Genomic DNA, 23326 nt, shown 5'->3' on the forward strand with positions numbered 1-23326 from the left:
TTTCCCAGAAATAAGCCTCAGTTTTCTCTCCAAGGAAATGATAGCATTGGATTTCTTCTGTATCAGCAAGCTTTGACTGCATAACAAAGCATCCCAAAAGTTCATGGCTTAAACCACAAAAATGTATTATTTCCCACAGTGCTATGGGTCAGCAGTTTGGGTGGGACTCCACTTAATCGTTCTTCTTCTGGTGTCCCCTGGCCTCACTGATGAGGCAGCAACCAGGGGACAGCCAGGACAGCCCGGCCTATCTCCTTGTGGTCTTCCAACATGCTAGCCCAGGCTTGTTCTCATGGCAGCCAGGCAGAGGGCTGAGAGCAAGAGCAGGAGCTGCAAGACCTTTCAAAGCTCAGCCTTGAACATCACTGAACATCACTTCTGCCACGTGCTTTTGGTCAAAGACACGGCCAAGGCCAGCTCAGCTTCCAAGGAAGGAGAAATAGACTTCGCCCCTTGACGGCAGGAGTGGCAGCATAGTGAAAGAGGTGAACTTGTAGCTGGCTTTCACATTCACTGTGATCTCCACCATGTTCCATTCATTCATTCATTCATTCATTCATTCATTCCACGCTTGCATACCCTCTATGTCCCCAGCATTTTACCACACACCAGAGCACAAAAAGTAACCTTGCCCTCATGGGACCTGGATGGTAATGGGGAAGCAGATGAATAAATCTGCATGTGTCCTGAAGTTATAGGGAATTTGCATTTAATTTATACCTGTTTCTTTACAGCACAGCTTTTTCCAGAAAGGATTTGAACCAACCTGCCAGAAAAGACACAAGCAATAACGTGATACATTTTAACCAAAGAAGAAAATTAAAATCAAAGGAGAAAGTGTTTATTGAGCACCTACTATGTCCCAAGCATCTCTGACACATCCTCTCACTCCATCATTTCCATATCCCCGAGTTAGTGTTATTCCCCTTTCACAGATAACAAAGCAAGGCTGACTAGCCCTAGCTGAGAGTCAAACAGCTGAGTCAGTCCCCAAAGTTCACACGACATCACAGAATAGCCGTCGATGAGCTTTGGATTTGACGATGAGTTTCCCAGCAGCCTGGGGGAGAAGGAAAATGGAACATATTACCCGATTGTTCACTAGACAAGAAAAAGCCAGATATTTCTTTGAAGGGAAGGAAAGCCCTTCCTAGCACTGAATTCATTTGTCTTTTCTTAAGTGGGAGTTAGAAGAGAGCTTGTGGGGTGGAGCAGAGGGGGCCCTGCTAGGACTGTCCAAGTTGGGTGCTCCTATGGCATTCATGTGAGGAGGTTGCCGGGTAAACGCCCATGATTCCCTGGAAAATGTTCGTCCTCAGTGAACATCACCCTCGGTGTCTGTGCGTGTGTGCGTGTGTGTGTACATATGTGTCCGTGTGTTTCTTTCTGTCTCACTGTCTTTCTCTTTTTTATGTGGCCCTCCCCTCACTTCATCTGTTTGTTTGTTTGTTTGTTTGTTTTTTTCCACCTCTGTCCCTCCCTGGCAAAGGTCCCTGCTGCTCGAAACTCTGCCAGTTTTTAGGAAGTGCTGTTGTGTCAAAAGCCTGCACACGAGACCCCAGTGGGCCAGGACTGACTTCCTCCCCACACAGGGCTGGGCGGAGCAAGCAGGAAGGGGCCTGTTACAGTCAAGGTGACGCATCCTTGCCCGGTCAGCCCGAGCAGCAGCTGGGTTGACAAGCGACAGGAACACGGGTCATCTTTTCCCCAGGGGCATCGGAATGGACCTGTGCCACCCAGGTAAGCAACTGCAGTCAACCTCTCTGGGCCTCAGGGTGCTCTCTTCTAGAATGGGACAGCAGCCCCTGCCTCACAGGGTCCTAGATAAAGGAATACAGCACAGGCGGAAAATGCAGCTGCGCAAAGCAAACATTTGTGGGCTCAGCCTAGGCGTCCAGTTGTGATCTGGGGGCTGGGCACACAGCAGTGAGCAAAGCAGACGCTGTTCCCCCCTTCACGGGCTTGTCCTCTAGTGGGAGAAACAGGCAGTGACTCTAATGTGATGCCGTACGTCAGTTGGTGGCAGGTGGGATGAAGAACAGTAAAGCAGGATAAGGAAGGGGGGAGTGCATGGTGGAAAAGGCCCCAAGATGCTGTCTAATGAGGGACCTGAGGAAGGTGTCAGCTAAGGGGCCTTCTAAGGAACAAACATTTCAGCCAGAAGGAACAGCCAGTCCAAAGGCTCAGAGGTGAACTGAGAAAAGTGACTTGTGATTAAGATGATGATGTGATGTTGGTGACGGCGATGCTTGTCTGGGTGATACAAGGGACTTGAGGTCCCTTTCTGGCCGGGGCTTGGGGTGGTCTTTGGGGAGGCTGAGGACGCAGCCTAGAGCCAGGGGAGGGCCAGGAGCGAGCAACAGAGGCTCTGATTGAAACCCTCCCCAGCTACTAGGACAATGTGTCTGGGGAGAAAGAGGAGAAAGGAGGCTGCAAAGATGGTGAGGAAAAGAACATCAGGATTGTGTTTGGGGAGGTAAATCAAAGGCCCAGAAGAGGGGCCAAGTTTCTGCACCCTGGATGTCAGCGTTCTCCAGAGCTGCAACAGTTCTGGTGAACACGGCTGCTGGAATTCCAGAACCTAAAAGCTGGTGGGAGCTGTCTGCTCCCCAGGTCCAGATGACCTCAGCCTTGTCCAGGAGCACCCTGGCTTCAAATGCACCTAACATGGAGCAGCCTGGCCCCGCCCACTGAGCATCCCCCTTCCCCCTACCCGCCCACCCCCAGATGGAAGCCTCAGGCCCCAGGGAACACAGTTAGAGAACCACTGATCCATTTCAACAGCCCCCCCAGTGGCAGAAGGGAGAAAAGAGGCCAAGGGAGGAAAGCAGCCTCTCTGAGGCAGGGGCAGGACCAAACCCTGTGCCCTGACTCCCTGCCCAGGGCTCACTCTCTGACTCCTGCCTCTCCTGTGGGCTTTGGAGGTTCCCAAAATCACAGCTCAGTGAGCACAGCTGGAGGACACCTGGTCAGCACAGGGAGACCCAGCAAGGGGCAGCACCTGGCTCAGGCCTCTCAGTAGACAGAGGGGTGGGGATGAGGCGGGGAGGGCACCCACTGAGATGCAGGACCCCCGCCTGTGTCCCCAGCAGGGCACTTTGTCCTTTGGGGTCCTAACATACTAAGGTTACAGGGATGGCTGTCCCCATATTGCAGATAAGGAAACTGAGGGTCCCAGAGGTGAACTGGAGGCGAGCACTGACTTGCTTGAGGTCACACGGCCAGTCAGCAGCAGAGCAGGGATGAGAACCTGAGGGAGAAAGCCCCAGGTTGGCCGGGGCTGTGGAGAGGGCACGGGAGGGGAGAATCTGCTTTGCTTCATCCGGTACTAGAGAGGAAATGAATTAAATGGGGTCAATGCAGCAATGGATTAATGGGGTCGATTGGTTCTCCATTAAGTAGTTAGTCTTTTCATTCATTCACTCTACAAATGAACTTCCAGTGTGCTAAGGAGTGCTGGGGACAGCAGTGACCCAGCCATGGGCCTAACCTTGGGGGATGGGTGTTGGTCTGGAATGTTGGGGGTGGGGTGGAGAGGCAGGAGTCAGACCCTGCAGGACCCTGACCCAGCCGTGCAAATGGACACAGGCTTAGAGATGGGAGGAAGCAACTTTTCCCACTGGGGCAGAGGAGATCTGGGAAGACTTCCTGGAGGAGGAGGCCGGGGGAGGGAGGAAAGGTCATTTCCCTGTTGCCCAGACTGGGTCTTAATTCGGGCTTCTCCATGGCCCAGTGACTTCCCCTCTCTGAGTTCCGATTTGTCATCTCTACGTGGGTGCCATCATCCTGGCCTGGCCTGGGGAAGCGGGGATTGGGAGTTAGCCAGACCTCGCTCAGGTTCCAGCTCTGCACCACCCTGCCAGTGGTCATGGTCTCTTCCTTCTGTGGGCCTCAGTTTTCCTACCTTTATTATGGACAGGCTGGTGACTCAGGGTTCCCCAGGGCTGCCTCCCCTCCTCTCCTGAGGTGGGCCTGTGTCCGGAAGCAGGTAAGGAAGGCACCCTCCCCCAAGGCCTGCCGGGAAGACGAGAACACCAGACAGCAAAGCCCCGGGGTGGCCAAAGATGAGCACTGCGCTGGTGCAGATAAGACAGGCAGGTGCAGTTAAAAATAGAGCCAGCTCGGCTTGAGGAGAGGAAGCCACACTCTGCAGAGCCTGTGGGGCTTGTGGGGCTTGTGGGGCTGGGGAGGGGAGCAGCTCCGCCCACACCCCCTCTGCCCCAAGGTCCCTCCTACTGAGACTTTGAGGGGCCTCTTTATTTAGGGCCCTGAGATGGCGTCCTCCTCCTGCCCTGGAAAGGGGAAGTGAGGCCAGCTGTTCTGGAAGTAGGGCTGCAAGCTCAAAGATTTCTAAAAATACGATGGAAAAGAGGAAGGACAAAGAGGAAGTGGGGAGGAGCCGCGGAGACAGGCACATTCACAGGCCTGGGCACAAGGGCAGCACCAGCCTGTGGGTTTGGGGTGGGGGTTCATGTCACACATTGTGAGGCTGTGAGAAGCACAGAGATAAGTGAGAAGGAAACGGGGTCTGTGGTGGTGGTGGTAATTTTATTATTTGTGTGCATTATTATTAGTATTAAAAATACATCTCCCAGCCAAGCACGGTGGCTCACACCTATAATCCCAGCACTTTGGGAGGCCAAGGCAGGAGGATCACCAGAGGTCAGGAGTTTGAGATCAACCTGGCCAACATAGTGAAACCCCGTCTCTACTAAAAATACAAAAAAAAAAAAAATTTAGTTGGGCGTGGTGGCAGGTGCCTGTAATTCCAGCTACTCCTCAGGAGGCTGATGCAGGAGAATCACTTGAACCTGGGAGGCGGAGGTCGCAGTGAGCCGAGATCACGCCACTGCAATTCAGCCTGGGTAACAGAGAGAGAGACCATCTCAAAAAAACAAACAAATAACAACCAAAAAAAAAAAACATATCCCATGAGCCTACACCAGTGCCTGAAACTCTGAAATGGGGAGGAATCTCCTCTTTTTAACAAATAGAGGAAGGGTCAGTGGGCTCCATGTGCACCATGTAAGATACAGCAAGCCTGGGGCCATCACCACCCTCCTGTGGACTCAGATGCTTTGACCAGTTGCCACCTGTTGGGGACAGGACCCCCGTCAGAAGGGGACAGGGGACTGAGGATTCATGAACACACTTGTCAACCACAAGGAAGTATGAAAGGAGCTGTGTGCGGCAAAAATACAAGCAACTTGCTCACTATTCCCATGAAATCCCACTCCCCTAGGAACCGTGCCTCGGTGTCCCCAGCTCTACAGTATTGGCTTTGCAGGGGTTGGGTGGGGGCAACTGCAGGCATCATTCTGCATCTTGCCTGTATTCTCAAACATGTAACCCTGTCAGAAACCCAGATTTAGCGTCCAACAGGTGTTTGATGATTCGTATGAAGAGATCAGGCTTTGGAAGATCAACATCAGGGCTGTAGCCTCCGAGCCCCAGATGGGCCCAGATGTGAATCCCAGCTCTGCCACACTCCAGCTGTGTCACCTTTGGCAGGACACTTCACCTCTCTGAGTCTCGGGGCCTCGCCTGTAGGATGAGCTTAGAAATACCTTTCCTTTCGGAGTGGTTGTGGGATTCAATGAGAGAGTGGATGGGAAGAGCCTGGAACACACAGGGCCTGGCACACCATAGGTGCTCAGCCACCATGCCTTCCTTAACCAAGGGCGTGACTTGGTTATTGAGCCATGCAGATCCCGGAAACGCTGTGGGGAATGGGAAGGGGTGGGGGCAGGGATGGCTCCTCAGTGGAACCCAGGAGGACCCCTGAAAGGGGATCTGGAGTAGGAGATAAGGAGGATCTGCTGGCAGAGAGGAGAGGGCATTCTGGGTGCAAGGAATGGCGGCGCAAAGGCTTTCGGAAGGCGAGAGCTCAGGGGAGTGAACGAAGGGCAGCCAGGGAGGCTGAGCACGGAGCTGGGGCAGGAGAGGAGCGCAGTGTGAGAGGAGCGTGGAGGGGACAGAGCAGGAGGACTGGTGAGATTTGCAGTCTTTGTCCCCAGGACAATGGGATGCCATGGGAAACTGGACCAGGATGGGTAGAAGAGGCAGGGAGGCATCCGGACGCCCTGAAGTCCCCTCGAGCCAAGTGATAGTTGCCGGGACAACAGTGGGACCTGGAAGGGGAAAGAATTAGGCAGGACTTGGTGATGGAGGAGACCCAAGGGGTGAAAGCCAGGTGGGTGTCAGGGTGCCTCCTGGGGAAATGTGGACCATTTCCAGGGCTCAGGAATTCAGGAAGAGGACGGGGAGGAAGGAACATTCTAGAAGTTCAATCTGGGGCACAATGACAGGAGCGGTGGTGACCAATACATATGGCGATGGTCGGATCTGAAGCTCAGAGGAGGGGCTGGAACACAGGATGTGTGAATGATTCCCTGGACCCTGAGGGCAGGTGGGAGCCAGGAGCTGGTGAAACCCCGTAGGGAGCAGGAAGGTCGGCCTTGGAGGAGCTTCAGAAACCCCATCACTCACTTCTGGCCATCCGCACCGTGGAGCATCCGTAGAAATGCTGGAGCCCAAGCTGGCTTCCCTCAGACAAGCAGCCAGTCTGGAATCCACTCAGCCTCCTCCAGCAGGTGCGCCCCAGGCAGAAGCACAAGCCCAGGCCAACAGGAAAACTGTATAAAGCCAACAAACAAAACAAAGCACAACCGATTGTTCATCTCCAAGGCAACTCGAGGTGATTGGTTTTTCTCTGTGGATGAGACCGATGGCCTCCAGCTCCTGCCAGAAGAGTTCCGGAGCCAGCTTCCAGCACTGCCTCCCCGGCTGTCCCTGCTCTGCGTCTCCACACAGGTGGCCCCTTACACCTTCCATCCCTGCATGTCCCAAACAGTTTCAGAATCCATCTCTCCTGGGGCAGAGGCGTGGGGGTCAGCAAAACAGGGTGCGGATTCCAGCACTGCCACTTCCCGTGCCTCACCTTCCTAAGCTTCAGTGTCTCAAACTGGAAAATACCTACTTCAAGATTAAATGAATGACAGCACTTATACAGAGGCTGGCATGGAGCAGGTGTTTGTGAGCTTAAAGTGTCACAAGACTCCTGCTTTGTCCCCTGGTATAAGGTGTCCTCCCCCCTCCAACTCCCTCCTGGAAACAGGACCTCTAGACCTGCAGAGGAAAGAAACTCCAGAGTGGGCCAGGCACGGTGGCTCACACCTGTAATCCCAGCACTTTGGGAGGCTGAGGTCAGGAGTTCGAGACCAGCCTGGCCAACATAGTGAAGCCCCCGTCTCTGTTAAAAATACAAAAATTGGCCGGGCGCGGTGACTCTCGCCTGTAATCTCAGCACTTTGGGAGGCCGAGGTGGGCAGATTGTGAGATCAAGAGATCGAGACTATCCTGGCCGACGTGGTGAAACCCCATCTCTACTAAAAATGCGGAGATTGGCTGGATGTGGTGGCTCGTCTCTGTGGTCCCAGCTGCTTGGGAGACTGAGACAGGAGAGTCCCTTGAGCCCAGGAGGCGGAGGTTGCAGTGAGGCAAAGTCGTGCCACTGCACTCCAGCCCGGTGACAGAGCGAGGCTCCGTCTAAAAAAAAAAAAAAAGAAATTAGCTGGGTATGGTGGTATATGCCTGTAATCCCAGCTACTGGGGAGGCTGAGGCAGGAAACTCCCTTGAGCCCGGGGAAGCAGAGGTTGCAGTGAGCCAAGGTCATGTCACTGCACTCCGGCCTGGGTGACAGAGCAAGACTCTCTCAAAAAAGTAAATAAATAAATAAAATAAAGGAAACTCCAGAGTGGGTCGCTAGGAGAATGGCAGGTGGGGCCACTCCCACTCCCACCCCTCGGTTCCTGAACCCTTGTGGACCGCCTGCTGGAGACAGAGCACCACACAGTGGTGGTAGATTTAGGGCGTATGGTGCCCCATCCAAGCAGGATATCACCTCCAGGCTGACACCTCTGCTGCATCTTCTCAAGGCTGCCCATCCCTCCACTCCATCAGGCCAGCACCTTCCAGTGAAATGCTAGAGAGGACCGGTGGATCTCATGGCCACGTGCTCACTTCAGACCACCTTTGCTGTAGAGAGCGTCCCTTGGTCTTCTGTGAAGTTACGTGGTGTGCTGTGTTGGCGGGTCAAACACCCTAAGCCTCTGGATAGTGGTGCTGGCTGAGGCCCTGTGGGCAGGAAAGGCAAACACATTTCCAACACGTGTTGACTCCAGGCAAGATGGATGATTCACTTTTGCAGAATAGAAGGGGTTTCATGGAATCAGTTTGCTCCCTGGTCTTCTGGAGAAACGATGGGCTCAGCATGCGTCCCTGTTGCTGGCAGAGTGGACACTCCGCTCCCATGGGGTCATCCACCTGCCTCTTCTCCTGACTTCTGTGTTTCTGATCTTCCCATCTTCCTTCTTTCTGGCCTCTGACAAAGAAGTCAAGCCATTCACCACTGCCCATGATGCATGGATATTCTGACTTCAAGAAGCCACTTCTCTTTCCACAGGAAGTGGATGGCCAGGTGCCCTGCCTGAAGCCCTGCCCCCTGGGAGGACTTGCCCTCACCATTGTCTTTCCAGCACACCTTTGAGCAGGGCTGTAGTTCAGTAGCTACCCAGTTTTCACTTGTGCCCAAACTCTGAGCCAACTCATTCTGCAGCCAACCTTGGCATTTTCCTCCATTGTCAGAAAGTCACCAGGGAGCCACCCATGTGGGTGATGGTGTAAGCAGAGGGGTAGGCCCTGGTGCGCCAGCAGCGGGTGTCACAAGGGTCTGGGCCACCTATCCCTGGAGCCTACTGGAGCCCTCTGTCTCTGCTCACACCTGCTCCTGGATGTACCACTCACAAAGGGTTACTATTGGGCTCGCTTGACCTTCTGACTTAGTGGGTCAGATGGAGCCATCTGGGCTACTTAGTTACATGATGTTCTGCGGGCTGGCACTCTATCTCTACCAGCACCCGGTGCCATTCCAGGAACTGTTTTCTGCATAGTATACAATTCTCTGCTAAAAGGAACAGCTGGAAGAAGCAGGCCATCTCCCACCTGGGGAAGTGCTTGGGAATGTGACGAGGGCCATTGCTCCTGCATCCATTAGGTCTCAAGAGTGGCACCCACACCTGCCATTCTCCTCAGGATATAGTTTTTTATTTCCTCTCTTTGCTGTGGGGACAATGGGTCAGCTTCATGAATTTCCCAATAGCTATTCCCACTACAATGATTCTGACCCCGTAGGCCAAGGTACCAATATGGGGTCAAGAACCAAGGATGTTCATTCCAATTCTACATCTGTAGACCAGGAAAGCGGCCATGAATCAAGCAGACCCCTAGTGAGCTACACCTGGCCAAGACTTCATTTATCACCTGGTCTCTATGCACCCCCACTCAAATGTGGCCTTGAAGACACTTCAGTCTTGAGCGCTGATGTCAACTTGGACCCTGTGTCCAACAATCCTCAGAATGTTTGGATATTCCCATTTCCCCCATGTACAGTTACTGGAGTTAATGGCCACAGGTGTTTTTAGGGAAGAACCAGGGAGTCATTGCCATATATACTTGCCACAGTGTTGCAGGACTCTTCCTTTGGGACCTAGCCTCTCCTTCAGTCCCAAGGTTCTGGATCTGAAAACTGGGGCGGGTCCTAAAACCAAGCAAGGGGTCTTGGCTTTTTATTGCAGGGTCTGCTCTTGGTCAGGGGGACTCCTGGGTGAGGCACCTTCCTTTGGCTGAGGCTAGTGTCTGGGGAGGGACTCAGCTGGGAGCCATCAGCAGGCTTTCCTCCCAGCAGCTGGGGGTATGGCGCCTTGGTCCTGAAGAGGAGGATGGATGCAGACAGCACCCATTGTACGCATGTTGGACTCAGCATATGTTGGATTCTTGCTGGGTGTTTGACAAAGTTTAGCTCTTTCCTTCCTGACAGCTGCCCTCTGAGGCAAGTGTTATGGTTCATATTCCACAGATGAAGATGCTGTATTAGGTATATCTCAAGTTTAGCTGCTTAAAGAGACTCAGAATAACAGTGACCGAAACGTTCTCAAAACTGATTTCTCTCTCATTGAAAAGTCCAGATGGATAGGTGGTCCAGGTGAATATGATGAGTCTTCTCCACACCACTGCCTGGGGACCTGGGCTCCATCTAGCCTGGTGTCCTGCCATCTCCACATGGGGCTTTAATCTCAACATCCACAATGCCTGCTTTGTCATGAGAGGGAGAAGTAGGGAAAGGGAGCATTCAACATTCCCTCTGCATTCTTTTGGGGGAAATGATGTCTATCCTTGTAAAACCTTTAAGAAATGCAGCCAGGCAGTTCCTGACACTGGAACTTGAAGGTCAGCGAGGATTTGGGCAGGCAGACAGGAGAAGGCATCCCAGAGTACAGGAGCTGCCTGGGCAAACACAGGGAAGTGGGACCGAGTCCTGGATGGCTCTGGAACAGGGAGGAGCTGGCAGGCTGGACTGGCAGGCTCTTGTTGGGAATGGCAGGGAATAAGTCTCGCTGCCAAGGCTGGAGAGGTTGTGGAGGCCCCAGGCCTAGGATGAGGACTCTCTCTCTGAGTAATAGGGAGGCCATATTACTCAGAGAAGGAGAGTGTTGTGGATGAAACTGAAGCCACGATAAGCATGAAGATAGGACAGCTGACCTAGTTGTGGGCATCATCATAGCACCTTGCATAGAATGCCAGCACATACAAATCTTATTTAATTTATTCATTTCCAAGTGGAGATGAAAGAGCACAGGCTTTGGAGTCAGCCCAATTCAAGGTCCCATCCTGGCTCAGTGACCACTTCCCTGTGGGACCTTGGTTGAGTCACCTCACCTCCCTGAGCCTCAGTATCTGGCGGCAGGGACTACAAAATATCCCCCAAATCCAGCCTCCCCATTTTACATAGTAAGGACATCAGGACCACCCTGATACAGGCTCATTTCCCAGCCTCCCTTGCAGCTAGGTGTGGCCACATGACTACATTCTGGCCAATGGGATGTGAGGAAAATGGTATGCCACTTCCTGGTTGCTCAAATAAATCAGTGAATAAATAATGAGCCTGTGAGTCAGTGGAGGAGGGGATTCAAGTTCCAGGGAAGAAATGCATGCCTTCAGCAAGTGTTTAACTGAGTGCTTATGGCGGGTCAGACTCTTTCTGGGTGCTGGGGACACAGCAGTGAGCAAAAGAATAGAACAGCTGAACTCTCACAGAGCCAAGAGTCTAACAGGAGGGACAGAAAAGATAAAAGGAAACAAGATCCTTTTGGGGGGGGGTGTCTATCCAGGGGGTGGGAGAAACAGGAAGCAGGGCAGGAGGGGAGGGAGCAGGGGCTGCTTTAGACAGGGCAGTCAGGGGAGGCCTCCTGGAGGAGGTGGGCCTCTGTGAAGAGGGCAAATCCTGGGTTTCTGGAGGGAAGGAGGCCCTGCAGAAGTGAGGGCAAGTGGGTGTGGCTGGAGCCGAGTGATGGGGAAGGCCGGTTATCTCTCTGTAGAGCCCGCGGAGCTGAGCAGCGGGGAGACAGAAGAGTTGCAGAGGATCAAGTGGCACCGGAAGCAGCTCCTGGAGGACATCCAGGTGAGCGCACACCCGTGTCCACACACGCTCGCACACGTGTCCATGCCCACACACGCCACACCACATGCGCCCGTAAGCAGACACTCCTGCACGCTTGCACACGCCCCACCAGCTCCTGACCCAGCCTGGTCAGACAGTGTGGCCAACTCTGGCCCATATCAGCCTTGCTCCCAGCGCCAGGAGCAGGGAGAACAGCAAGACTGCAGACAGACACCCTGAGACCCAGGGAGGACCAAGATAGCTGGGGAGGAAGGCAGTGATCCAATTTGGCACCCACTGTGTGCCCAGCCCCATCCCGGCCTTTACTCGCTTCGTCACAGGACAGGCTCTGACCCCAGTGGTGAAGCTTTAGCCAGGTCTCACCCCTGCAGAGTGTAGACCACCTGGTCATGATAACTCCCAGTATGTGCCCAGCACTTACCACTTCACCAATCAGACTTAGATGTCAGCTCATCTAGGTCGGCAGATTCCGAGACAGGCTGGGTTCTGTTCCTGGAACGTGCCTTGCTCAGCCCTGCCCCTGGGCCTTTGCACTCGCAGTCTCATCTGCCTGGGCTGCAGTGGCTGTATCCACTCCCACTCCCATGCACGTGAACTTAGGATTTCAGTGAGGAATGAAGGCACAAAATTATTCACTCAGCTGGTGTTTTATTGAGCATCTACTATGTGCCAGGCTTTCTCTACCTTGCTCTGATGGTGCTTTGCATGGTCATTGCCCTATGACCACCCATGATCCCAACCCCACCAGACTATGCCCTCCATGAACATTGAGCCGAGGTCTGTGTCTTGCCCACCACTCATCCCCAGCCTGCTGGGTGCAGCATTAATAGGTGCTCAGTTAATACCTGCAAATAAATCCCCATTCTATTTCTGGGGCAACCACTCAGTGGCTCTGCCAAGATGGCATGAACAGGAGCTGACAGGGCTCAGACACAGGCTCCCAAGTCCCATGCTGGCCTTGAGTCTCAGGACAAGCCCCTGGAACCAGCCCCTCACCAGCACCCCACAGATCCTGGGGAGAAGGGGGCTGGGTGCCTCTTGGGAGTGCCTGCCAGGGGCTCATGCTGCTCTCCTGCAGGGGGTGCTGGTGGTTGACAGGGGGAGGTGTTAGGGGGTCCCCTCTGCCACTGGGTGCCTCCTGCAGAGTCAAGATGAAATGGGCTTGGGATAGAGCTGGGGGAAGCATAGGTTTGGAGTCAGAAGGTGGGCATGTCGTGTCATCTCCCTACGCCTCAGTGTCCTCTTCTGTAAAGTCCAGGGGAATTGCAAAGTCCCTGGAAAAAGGGCCTATGCTGCCTGTGCGTGGTGTCCCCATAGTACCTGGCAGGCACATAGCGGGCACTTCGTCAAGGGTGAGCAACAGAGTAAATGGAGGAAAGCCAGAGAGAAGCTGGGGCAGAAGCTGAGGAAGCAGTAGGAAGCCATGGGAGGGATTTGAGCAGGGGAAGGGCAGGCTCCATGCAGTGCTCCAGAAAGACAGCAGCCGGGGGAGGCGGGCAGGGTGGAGGCGGGCAGGGTGGAGGTGGGCAGGGGGGAGGCGGGCAGCGAGGAGGCCGACTTGTCCGGTAGGCTCAGCTAGAGAGCAGACTTCATGGCTGCAGAGGGGAGAGATGGGAAGGTTGGAAATAGGATGGGCAAGGGGTGGGGGCTTGGGGGTTCCCCCTCCCCAAGGCAAGTGGAGGCATGGGTGCAGACAGAGGTGATAGTTTAGCATGGGACTTTGAAATTATGAGACATCGAGGGAGGGCACCCGTCCATGGAGGGCCCTTCAGAGTGGGGACTCAGGACAGAGGTCAGGGAGAGGGGCCAGGTTTGAGAGTCACGCCCGGGGCAGGAGTGGTCACTGGGGTCTTAAACCCCCGGGATTCTGGCCTTCACCCCTGACTCTCCCTGTCTTACCCCTGCCACCCCACAGAAGCTGAAGGATGAGATCGCAGATGTGTTTGCCCAAATCGACTGCTTCGAGAGTGCGGAGGAGAGGTGAGGGGCCTGGGTGGGGACCCCCAGAAGCTGCCATGGTTGCTTCCCAAGGATGTCATACACCTTGAATGAGCAGGGGCCACCCCTGACCCCTGGGCCTGGTGAAATCAGTGATTGGCCAGGGAGAAGGAGGCAGCAACGAGACCGGAACAGGGTGACCCAGGCCCCATCCCAGGCCTGATCCCTGCTTCCAGGCTGACCCTCTCTTGAGAGACACTGCGTCCTCCCCTCCCCCAACCCAAAGTCTCTCCTGACCCACTGTGGTCCAGCCCTGGCCGATCACTGACCACATCCATCCTGGGATGGGCGAGGAGAAGGGAAGCTCAGCCCCAAGGGCGAGGACAAGGAAGCCCAGGGCCCCACGGGGACAGGAGCCTGGCCCCACCCCGCCCCACTCACCACTAACCCGGAGCCGGCCACTCCCACCGCCTCTATGGAAAATTCTCACTGTTTTGTGACCTGGGACAGATCCTGTCCCTCTCTGGGTCTCAGTTTCCCCATTTGTGCAACAAGAAGGTTGGCTGCTACACTGTCTCCTAGGGTCCCAGGGCACTGACTCTGACATGCGATGTCCTGGGAATTTCCCCTCCTGCGCCTGCCACCCCTTAGGTCTCCACCTGTCCAGCCTCCTCCCCTCCACCACCAACACATGCACACAGACACACACACACACGCATGCACACACACACACGCATGCACACACATACACAAGTGGCCGTTTCTCCAGCTCCCCTGTTCCAGCCACAACAATAACAAATAACACACCTACACCTCACTGTTTTAGGTGCTTTAACCTCTCAACAACGCTGGGAGGCAGGTGGTGTCACCTCCATTTTATAGATGAGGAAACTGAGGCCCAGAGAGAGGAAGTGACTCGCCCAAAGCAGCCCATCTCAGATTCGCATCCAGGAGCCTGGCTCTAGCGCCTGCATGCTCAGCCCTTGCCTCCTCCCGGCCCCCCACCCCTCTCACCCTCACCCCCGGTTTCTTGCATAGGGCCCCTCCTCCGGCAGCTCCGGGGCCATCAGAGGAGTCAGCTGCAGAGTTCTGGGAGGAGCCAGGCCTTGCACTTCTCTCTCCCCTCCAGATGGTTCCCAGGCAGGACCTGGAGGCCCCACTTGGAGGTCCCTAGAGGGTATGGGCTCCTGCTGAGGCAAGGGTCCTTGGGGAGTGAAGAGGGTAATTCAGGGTCCTGGTACAGCCTAAGCTGATGTCCTCATGTCCACAGCCGGATGGCCCAGAAGGAGAAGGAGCTGTGCACTGGACGCAAGAAGTTCAACATGGACCCTGCAAAGGTAGGTGGCTGTGGAGGGCCCGGGCCACAGGGTATGGGGACTGCATGGGAGCATCTGGCCGATGTCCTCTCACTCCCCTCGGCTGACAAGACCCCTTTCCAGAGGAGGAAGCTGGGCCCAGCAGAGCTGAGCATCTTGTCCAGTGCCCCATGGCCAGCTGTGGCTGGGGGCCCCGTCTACTCTGAGGCATAAGCGCCCCGGGGCAGGAGGAGCCAGGAGCATGGAGGAGGCCATGATGTCCGTGCACTTGGCCTAGTCCCTTCCTCACTCCGGGCCTCCATTTCCTTCTCCATGAATGTGGCTTGGGACAGGGGAGCCCTTGGATCTGGGGCTCAGGCTCCAGAAGCAACTTCCAGCCCTGGGCTCAGGGAAGGCCAGTCCTGCGGTCCCACCACCCACCCCTCTGCTAGCAGGAGCAGCAGCTCAGGGCTGGGTTACCTCGCTCCCCCACACCACTCCCAAGCCCCCTGGCCTCAGAGCAACCCCAGCCCCACCCCTCACCCCGCCAGGTGGCAGCTGGGCTTCCTTTTCTGAAAGGACGGAGACAGAAGGAAACCGCAGGCAGATACACTGAGGTGGGGTCAGGGCAGCCAGCAGAGAGTGCCAAGCTGGGGTCCCTGGAAATTTCTCGCTCTGGCTTAGAAGGCTCCCTGTCCGCATCGCAGGCCCAAAGTGTTACAACCATTCACCTCTCATGGCCACAGACCTCTGGACTCCTGCTCCCATCCACAGAGACCCCCGCAGGCTCACACTCTCACCCCACCCAGCACCCGGGGTGTCCTCTGCATCCTCTGCCTGTCACTCTGCCCTCGTGGCCTGTGCCCACCTTCCAGCAGTGGAACACAGGGCAATCTTCACGGAGAGCCAGAGACCCTGACCTCCAACTCCTAAAACTAGGATGACAAACTCTGAGTGCCTCGGTGGAGAGGAGAGATGTTTGTGATATTGTCAAATCCGAAAAGCAGATTTAAATGCAACAGGCATGGTCTGAGCCCATTTTCATACAGAAAGGGAAGGAAGGTCACCACAATGGAAGCTGTCTGCCTCCGAGCGGTAAGGCCCGGGCAATTTCCTCCCCTTTGGATTGAGCTGGTTTTTTCTAACTTTTATACAATAGACATAGATTACTTGTGTGAAAGAGTGAAATGCTATTTTTAAATAATATGAGTTTTAGGGGAACAAAAGAAATGGCTGAATCATTGAATCTCAGAATTACAAATTCCTCGAATCACTGAAGCATATAATCAAAGAATGTCAGACCGAAGGGGACCCTGGGGAGTACCCGGCACGAACCTGGCTCACGGCATGAACCTGGTTCACGGCAGGAAGGCTGACTTTCTTTGCACACCTCCAGTGATGGGGAACCCACCACCTCACAAAGGCAGCTCCTGTGAAGGAGGGGATCACAACTTCCCAGAACAGACCGTGCCAACACCAGAATGCCAGGCTCCAGGGCTCTGGCCACGGGAGCTCCTTCCTCCCTTCCCCCTCCCAGGCCTGCTTCCGTGCAGCAGCTGCTCACGGCTTCTCTGTACCCCCTCCAGGGTATCCAGTATTTCATTGAGCACAAGCTGCTGACCCCTGACATCCAGGACATCGCACGGTTCCTGTATAAAGGCGAGGGCCTCAACAAGACAGCCATTGGTACCTACTTGGGGGAGAGGTAAGAAGGAGTGGAGCCTTAGGGAGGCAGGAAGTGAAGGTGTGCAGGTGTGTACAGGTGTGTGAATGTGCAGGTGAGAGGATGAATTATGTCAGGAAAGTCATTACTCCTAGGGCTTGAGGGGCTCAGGGATCATCCCCTCCAGATTCTGAGTCAAAGCCTGACTGCCTTCATTCATTTAGTAATTTATTCAACAAATAAATGTTGCTTAGGGTCTACTGTGTTCCAGGCACCATCCTAAGCCCTGGGTGTACACCAGTGAATAAGACAGACAAAACTCTTATCCTCAGAGGTCCACACTAATGGGAGAGACAGGTCTCAATAGATGCAAAATATGTTAGAGAATGATAAGCTCTGTGGAATACAAATCAAGCGGGGAAAGGAAGTCAGAAATGCCGGGGACCGGCCAGGCATGGTGGCTCACACCTGTAATCCCAGCACTTTGGGAGGCTGAGGCGGGTGGATCACCAGGTCAGGAGTTCGAGACCAGCCTGGCCAACATGGTGAAACCCCGTCTCTACTAAGAATACAAAAATTAGCCAGATGTGGTGGTGGAAGGAAGGAAGGAAGACACTCTGGGCACCATAGGTTGGGGGCCGTGACTTAGAATAGTGTGGGCAGGAAGCATCTCATGGAGAAGGTGACATTTGACCAAATCAGTACAGACATCTGGGGGAGGAGCAGTCCAGGAGCAGCAAGTGCAAAGGCCCTGGGGTCAGAAACAGCCTCAAGAATCTAGACTGGATGGGAGGAGAGAGGGAGGATATAGTGGATGAGGAGGTGAGGATCTGTGAGAGGGCTCTGGGCAAAGGACTGGTCTAAGGGGCGGGCAAGGGGATAGGGGTGAAGCTGGACCAGGGAGTCAACAGCCCTCTCCCCAGCTCCCAAGGACACCCCTCCCTCCCGGGGTGAGCAGGGCATGCAGATGGTGAGAAGGGCAATTTCCTGCTTCAGGAGCTGGGGAGAGGGAGGAGATGGGGGAGGTCAGCTTCTCTCCCTTGTACAGATGAGGAAGCTGGGACTGGGAAGGTCAGGTGGCTTCCGGGAGGTCGCCAGGTGGGAAGTTATAGGAAATGAGGAAGGCCTGGGCTGAGGGCAGGCCGCTCCAAAGCCAGGGCTCCCCTCCCGGGCCAGAGCAGCGCTGGTGAGCAGTGAAGGTGTGTGTTTCTGCGTGGGAGGACAAGGGTGTGCCCTCGGGGTGTCATATGGGTGGGACAGATGTGAACACACCAGATGGCAGCTGGACCCCGTAAGGACAGATGTCTCTCTCCTCTCCCTCCCCCACTTCAACCCCCTCCAGGAGGTGGGGGCCAGCCAGTATCCAAGTGTGTCTCACCCTCCCTTCCGCCCCCTCCCTAGGGACCCCGTCAACCTGCAGGTCCTCCAGGCCTTCGTGGACTGCCATGAGTTCGCCAACCTCAACCTTGTCCAGGCCCTCAGGTGAGTAGTCCTGGAGCAGGGTCCCGGCCCTCAAGAGTGGCACAGCCCCAGTGGCTGGGGGTGTCGCGATCCACACAGCTAACAGCACAAAGGGTTGGGAGCAAAGAAGAGGAGGCGAGGAAGAAGAATGACTTCATGATAGTACTGCCTCAAAGAGCTGGGGTGGACCGCCCGGGAAAGGGCCTAGTTCCTTGCAAATACTGCCTTCTTGCTACGTTAGAATTCTGTCACGCCCGTATTTAATCATTCTCATCATTATTGCTTTATTACGGTCATTCTCCTACTTTTTGGATTAGTGCATGTTTTATTTATTTTATAAGACTGCTTGGTAGCTATTCCATTTATTATTACTTATTAGCTTCTAATTAGGGTACCGTTGTTGGTACTCATTTTTACAGCTACAGAGGCAGTACAATTATCAGTTTGAAGCACAAACTCTTGAGCCAGACTATACAGTTCAAATCCCAGCTCTGCTGCTCACCCCCATGTGACGTTGAGCAAAAGCCATACACACGCACAAAATACAAAAATTAGCCAGGCATGGTGGCAGGCACCTGTCATCCCGGCTGCTCGGGAGGCTGAGGTGCCTGTAATCCCAGCTACTCGGGAGGCTGAGGCAGGAGAATCACCTGAACCCGGGAGGTGGAGGTTGCAGTGATCCGAGATCACGCCACTGCACTCCAGCCTGGGCAACAGAGTGAGGCTCTGTCTCACAAGAAATAAAAAGTAAACCTCCCTGTGCCTAAGATTCCTCATCCGTAGAATGGGGATAATAATAGTACCAACTTCATAGGGTTGTGAAGGCTAAATGAGCAAGGGTTTAGAATTGGTCCGCAGTAAGTGCTTAGTAAGTCTTGATGCTGCTGGAAAACTCAGATTCCGAGAAGGGGTATCTGATCTGGGCTTTGGAGGGTAAGTAGGAGTTTACAATACAGAGAAGGAAGAAGCCACCACCATCCAGTGTTCTCTAACTCCCAGCTCTTTAAGGGAGAGGGGTGGGTGACTTGGGAGTCTCCCATATTCATTCTTTCATTCATTCATTGACATATTCATTCATTCATTCACTTATTTACTGAGCCATTGCTAGGGGCCCAGGACTGTGTGAAGCCCACCAGGAAAGCGAGAGATACAGGCCCAGTTCTCACCCTCAGAGAACTTAGCTTGAAGCTGTGGAAACCACAAACTTCCAGAGCTAGAGGGAAGTCGAGATTCCAAGAAAGGGAGCCCTAGCAAGGGGAAACCCCTGCCTCACCCCTCCTCAACTGTGTCCCACAGCCAGATCTCAGAGCCCAAAGGCCAGATGTAGGGAACCACAGACCCCGGGCCAGGCAAAGGCCGCCTTTCCAGCTGAGGCAGACTGGGCTGCCGTCAGTGCTGGGATTCAGATATGCAGAGCGGGGCGTGTGCTTAGTTCCGTATTCTACAAGAAAAGGCATTTCTTGGCTACCTCCCCGCGTGCTTGGGACTCCCTGGTGCCAATCCCACTTCCCTGTGAGCCCAGATGACAGTTGCAGATTCCCCCACTTACAGGATACAGAGACTAAACCTGAGAGAGATAGGGCAGCTTGTCTGGGGCCCCTGAGAGCCCCCACCCACTCCACTGCCCATGGCCCCGTTTCTCCCCCAGGCAGTTCCTGTGGAGCTTCCGGCTGCCGGGCGAGGCCCAGAAGATAGACCGGATGATGGAGGCCTTTGCCACTCGTTACTGCCTCTGCAACCCCGGCGTCTTCCAGTCCACAGGTGCCAGGAGGGGAGTGGGACCCAGGGCTCTGGGACCTCTTCATCATTGCCAGGCATAGATTTCACAGACCCCCTCAAGCTTCCCCCAAGTACCCAGATCCTGGCAGCCCAGACCCCTTCATGATCCCTCGCTGAGCACCAACTTCATTGCGGCTGGGTGCTTGTCTGACAGAGCTGCCTTGAGACACAGTTCTTAGGAGAGGAGGCAGGAGATGATAGCATAGGATGCTAAGGCTAAGGCAGCAGCACCCCTGTCTGAGGGCAGGAGTAGGGGAATTAGCATGTCCAAGACGGCTTCTCAGAGACAGTGAGGTCTGAATGGGGTTTTGAAGGATGAATAGGAGTTTTCCAGGAGGTTAAGGGGAGAAAGGGCCTTTTTGGCAGGAGTTTCAGTAGGAACAAAGGCCCAGAAGCATGAAACGGCCTGGGCAGGGTGTAGGGGCAAAAAAGGGGCATAGAAGGAGATCCACAAAGGTCAGTCCTCCATAGCCCTGTCTCCCAGGGCTAACCCAATGCCCATGTGAAGACATCCAGAGGACAGGGTGGGTGAGGGACCATCAAGGCCAACTTGTCCTGGCCTCTTCTCTGGATCTAGTTATCATAACAACAATAACCAACCCTGTGTATTGAGTAATCCCTGTGCACTGAGTGCTTTACACAGGCAAAATCACTCAATCATTTTTTTATTTTTGTATTTTTATTTTATTTTATTTTATTTTATTTTGAGAGACAGAGTCTCTCTCTTTTACCCAGGCTGGAGTGCAATGGCATGATCTCAGCTCACTGCAACCTGCACCTCCCAGGTTCATGCAATTCTCCAGCCTCAGCCTCCCAAGTAGCTGGGATTACAGGTGCCCACCACCATGCCTGGCTAATTTTTTGTATTTTTAGTAGAGACGGGGTTTCACCATGTTGGACAGGCTGGTCTCGAACTCCTGACCTCAGGTGATCCACCTTCCCCGGCCTCCCAAAGTGTTGGGATTACAGGCATGAGCCACCACCACCGGCCAAAGTCACTCAATCCATACATCAACTGTTTGAGGTCAGTAGTCTTCTCATCCCTCCCTGACATATGGAATATAGCTTCAGAGAGATGAAATGACTTGTCCGCGAGCACGCCGCCTCCTGGCTGTGTCCATGGACAAACCTTCCAGCATATTTGCTCTACTTTGTAGTTAGATCTTAATTTAGTGTTTGCTTGTTTATTATCTGTCACAAGTCTAAACAGCCTGCAAGGGCAGGGACCCTATCAGACTCATCATCAATGACTCCCAGGCCCACAGCACAGAGTATGTACTCAATAAATAGTTGTAGGTAGGAAAGAAGGCATCTTAAAGCACCAGATTTGAATCACGGTCCAATTACTTCTTAATTTTGTTGGGCATATAGCTTAACCTCCTGTACCTCGGTTTCCTCATCTGTAGAGTGGAAGTGACAACAGGACTTGCCTCATAGGTTGGGCATGGGGATGTGAGAGCTTAGCACAGGGCAAGCACCAACAATGCTCGGTGCCACTGCCATCAGAGATAGAATCATTGATGTTCCAGAACAGGCAGTTACTTCAAAGATTAACCTCTGAATGTCAAGGATGGGGAAGCTGAAGGTCAGGGAGGTCACGTACTTCCCAAGGTCAACCAGAGAGTTGGAGACGCAGCTGAACTTCCCTGGCTCTGGATCCAGGGCCCAAATACTCCACAAAAGACCCCGCCAGAGTAGCAATCACCTCCCTTCCCAGCCATCAGCCCAGCCCTCCCTCCTGAGCACTTGAAAGTCTGAATAATGGGAGAGGCGCTGGGGCTCAGGAGGAACGCCAGCAAGATTACAGAGCAGCAGTGGCTCAGCCCTGAACAACGCTGCTAACAATGAGTGTTCTCTGGGTTCTGAGAGGCAGAGAATAGAGTGGGAAGGGGGCTGGAAGGGCTCTGCAGGGAGGAAGCCCCGAGCTGAACGAGAAGGAGGATAGAAGTGGACAGGAGGGAAGGAAGGGCAGGCCTGGCAGGGGGTCCAGCAGGAGCCAAAGCATGGAGGTGGAAAGGGACTCAGAAAGACAGGCTGAGGATAGTTTAAAAGGGGGTGGGGACCAGCAAGAGTGGGAGGGGAGGGGAGGCTGGGCCTCAAAGCCCAAGTCAGGGGGACAAGGTGGACCTTCGGGGACTTGCCATGGCAGATTCTGGGCCCTAGAAGGGGCTGGGGCTGGGGCAGAGGCAGGGAGAGTGGCCAGGGCCAGAACTGTGACCGCTGTCCCCTCCGCAGACACCTGCTACGTGCTGTCCTTCTCCATCATCATGCTCAACACCAGCCTCCACAACCCCAACGTCCGGGACAGGCCGCCTTTTGAGCGCTTTGTGTCCATGAACCGTGGCATCAACAATGGTAGTGACCTGCCCGAGGACCAGCTGCGGGTGAGAGAGGCGCAGCCCACCCAGCCCGGCCCGGGGAATCCAGGAGGGACCTGTCCTTAGTGGACAGCCCGGGAGGGGCTCCTCTGAGATAGACAGCCTCCAGCGGGGACTCTGCTGATGTGGCCCAGCCAGGCTGTCACTATCTTGAGAGGCACCGTCACAAAGCACGTTGGTACTGAAACCCACCTGCCCAAGAGAGGCCCCCATTTTGAGAAGGATGTCCCAGATAGACCACCCAGGAGGTCCACCCAGATTTAAGCCTTTGGGGGACTCTGGGCAGCCATCGTTCACATCTTCCCAAAAGGGTACCTCACACAGCCCAGGTCTACTTATTAGAATAGAGATTCTTAGACGCTCAGCGCGTCAGGCCTGAAAACCCTCAGTCTCTGCTCTAGGCCCCCTGTCCCTTAGAGAGGAGGAAACTGAGGTCTCCCACAAGGCACTACTTAAGCTGGGGAGCCAAGCAGGCGCCAAACCTCCAGTTGCTTCCTCAAATAGCCTGCACCCCTGCCACACCATGCCAGGCTCCGCGCCCAGCACGGGGGGCCACAGGGATGAATCAACCACATATGCTGCTCTGACCAAGTTCAGGGTCTGGTGGGAGGACCGTACACATGTGAATTACAAGGCTGCATGATTCATGCCGTGCTGGCTGTGGGGATGGAGCTCTGGAGACGCAGATCTGTTGTCACTGCGGCTGTCATTGCTCTGGGGGCAGGGAAGGGTGCCATCCTGGAAGTCTCCACAGAGGAGGTGACTTCTGAACTGGGCCTTGAAGGTTACATGGGAGTGTTCCCAAAGGAGAAGCTGGGAAATGAGATTTCATAAAGAAGTGGCCAGAACGGAGCCGTGTCCTGGTTGGGGAAGGAGAGGTGTCCAGTGTGGCCGAGGTGTGGTATATATGCCCAGTAGTGGGTGACAGGGTGGGGCCAGAGTGTCCAGGGCTTCCAATGACAGCCTCAGGAGTTTGCCTGTTTCCTCCGGGCCACAGGGAGCCAGTGGGAATTTGTAAGAACAGGAAGGAGAGATTCAGAGCCCGGCTTAGGAAACATGAACAGACAAGTTCACTTCAAAGACTGGAGATGCTCTGGAGTCCCGTGAGCTTCAATCTCCTCTATGGTCAGAGCCCAGCAGGGGAGGGGCGGAGGGGGCGTGAACACCACGTCCCAGCTGGGCACCGATTATACCTATACCTCCTGCCTCCAAGGCTGGGGTGGATCCTGGATCTGGAATGATTCTGGTGCCCCCTCGGTGTTTGAGAACTGCCTCACCCTTAACCCACCTCTT

General features: G+C 54.5%; 1 protein-coding gene across 2 annotated transcripts in view; it reads left to right on the forward strand.

The window, feature by feature from the left end:
• Positions 1–1585: 1585 nt before the first annotated feature.
• Positions 1586–23326, forward strand: part of CYTH4 (cytohesin 4) — a 32367-nt gene continuing 10626 nt past the window's right edge. For both annotated transcript variants that reach the window (XM_023222063.2, XM_023222064.3), the window contains exons 1-8: positions 1586–1740; positions 11437–11519; positions 13435–13499; positions 14728–14794; positions 16339–16457; positions 17817–17897; positions 19525–19637; positions 21891–22039. In XM_023222063.2, the coding sequence (XP_023077831.1) occupies positions 1722–1740; positions 11437–11519; positions 13435–13499; positions 14728–14794; positions 16339–16457; positions 17817–17897; positions 19525–19637; positions 21891–22039 (696 nt within the window). In that variant the 5' untranslated portion in view covers positions 1586–1721. The remainder of the gene's footprint in view (positions 1741–11436; positions 11520–13434; positions 13500–14727; positions 14795–16338; positions 16458–17816; positions 17898–19524; positions 19638–21890; positions 22040–23326) is intronic.

Source organism: Piliocolobus tephrosceles, chromosome 19 (genome assembly GCF_002776525.5).
Source record: "Piliocolobus tephrosceles isolate RC106 chromosome 19, ASM277652v3, whole genome shotgun sequence".
Lineage (NCBI taxonomy): Eukaryota > Metazoa > Chordata > Mammalia > Primates > Cercopithecidae > Piliocolobus > Piliocolobus tephrosceles.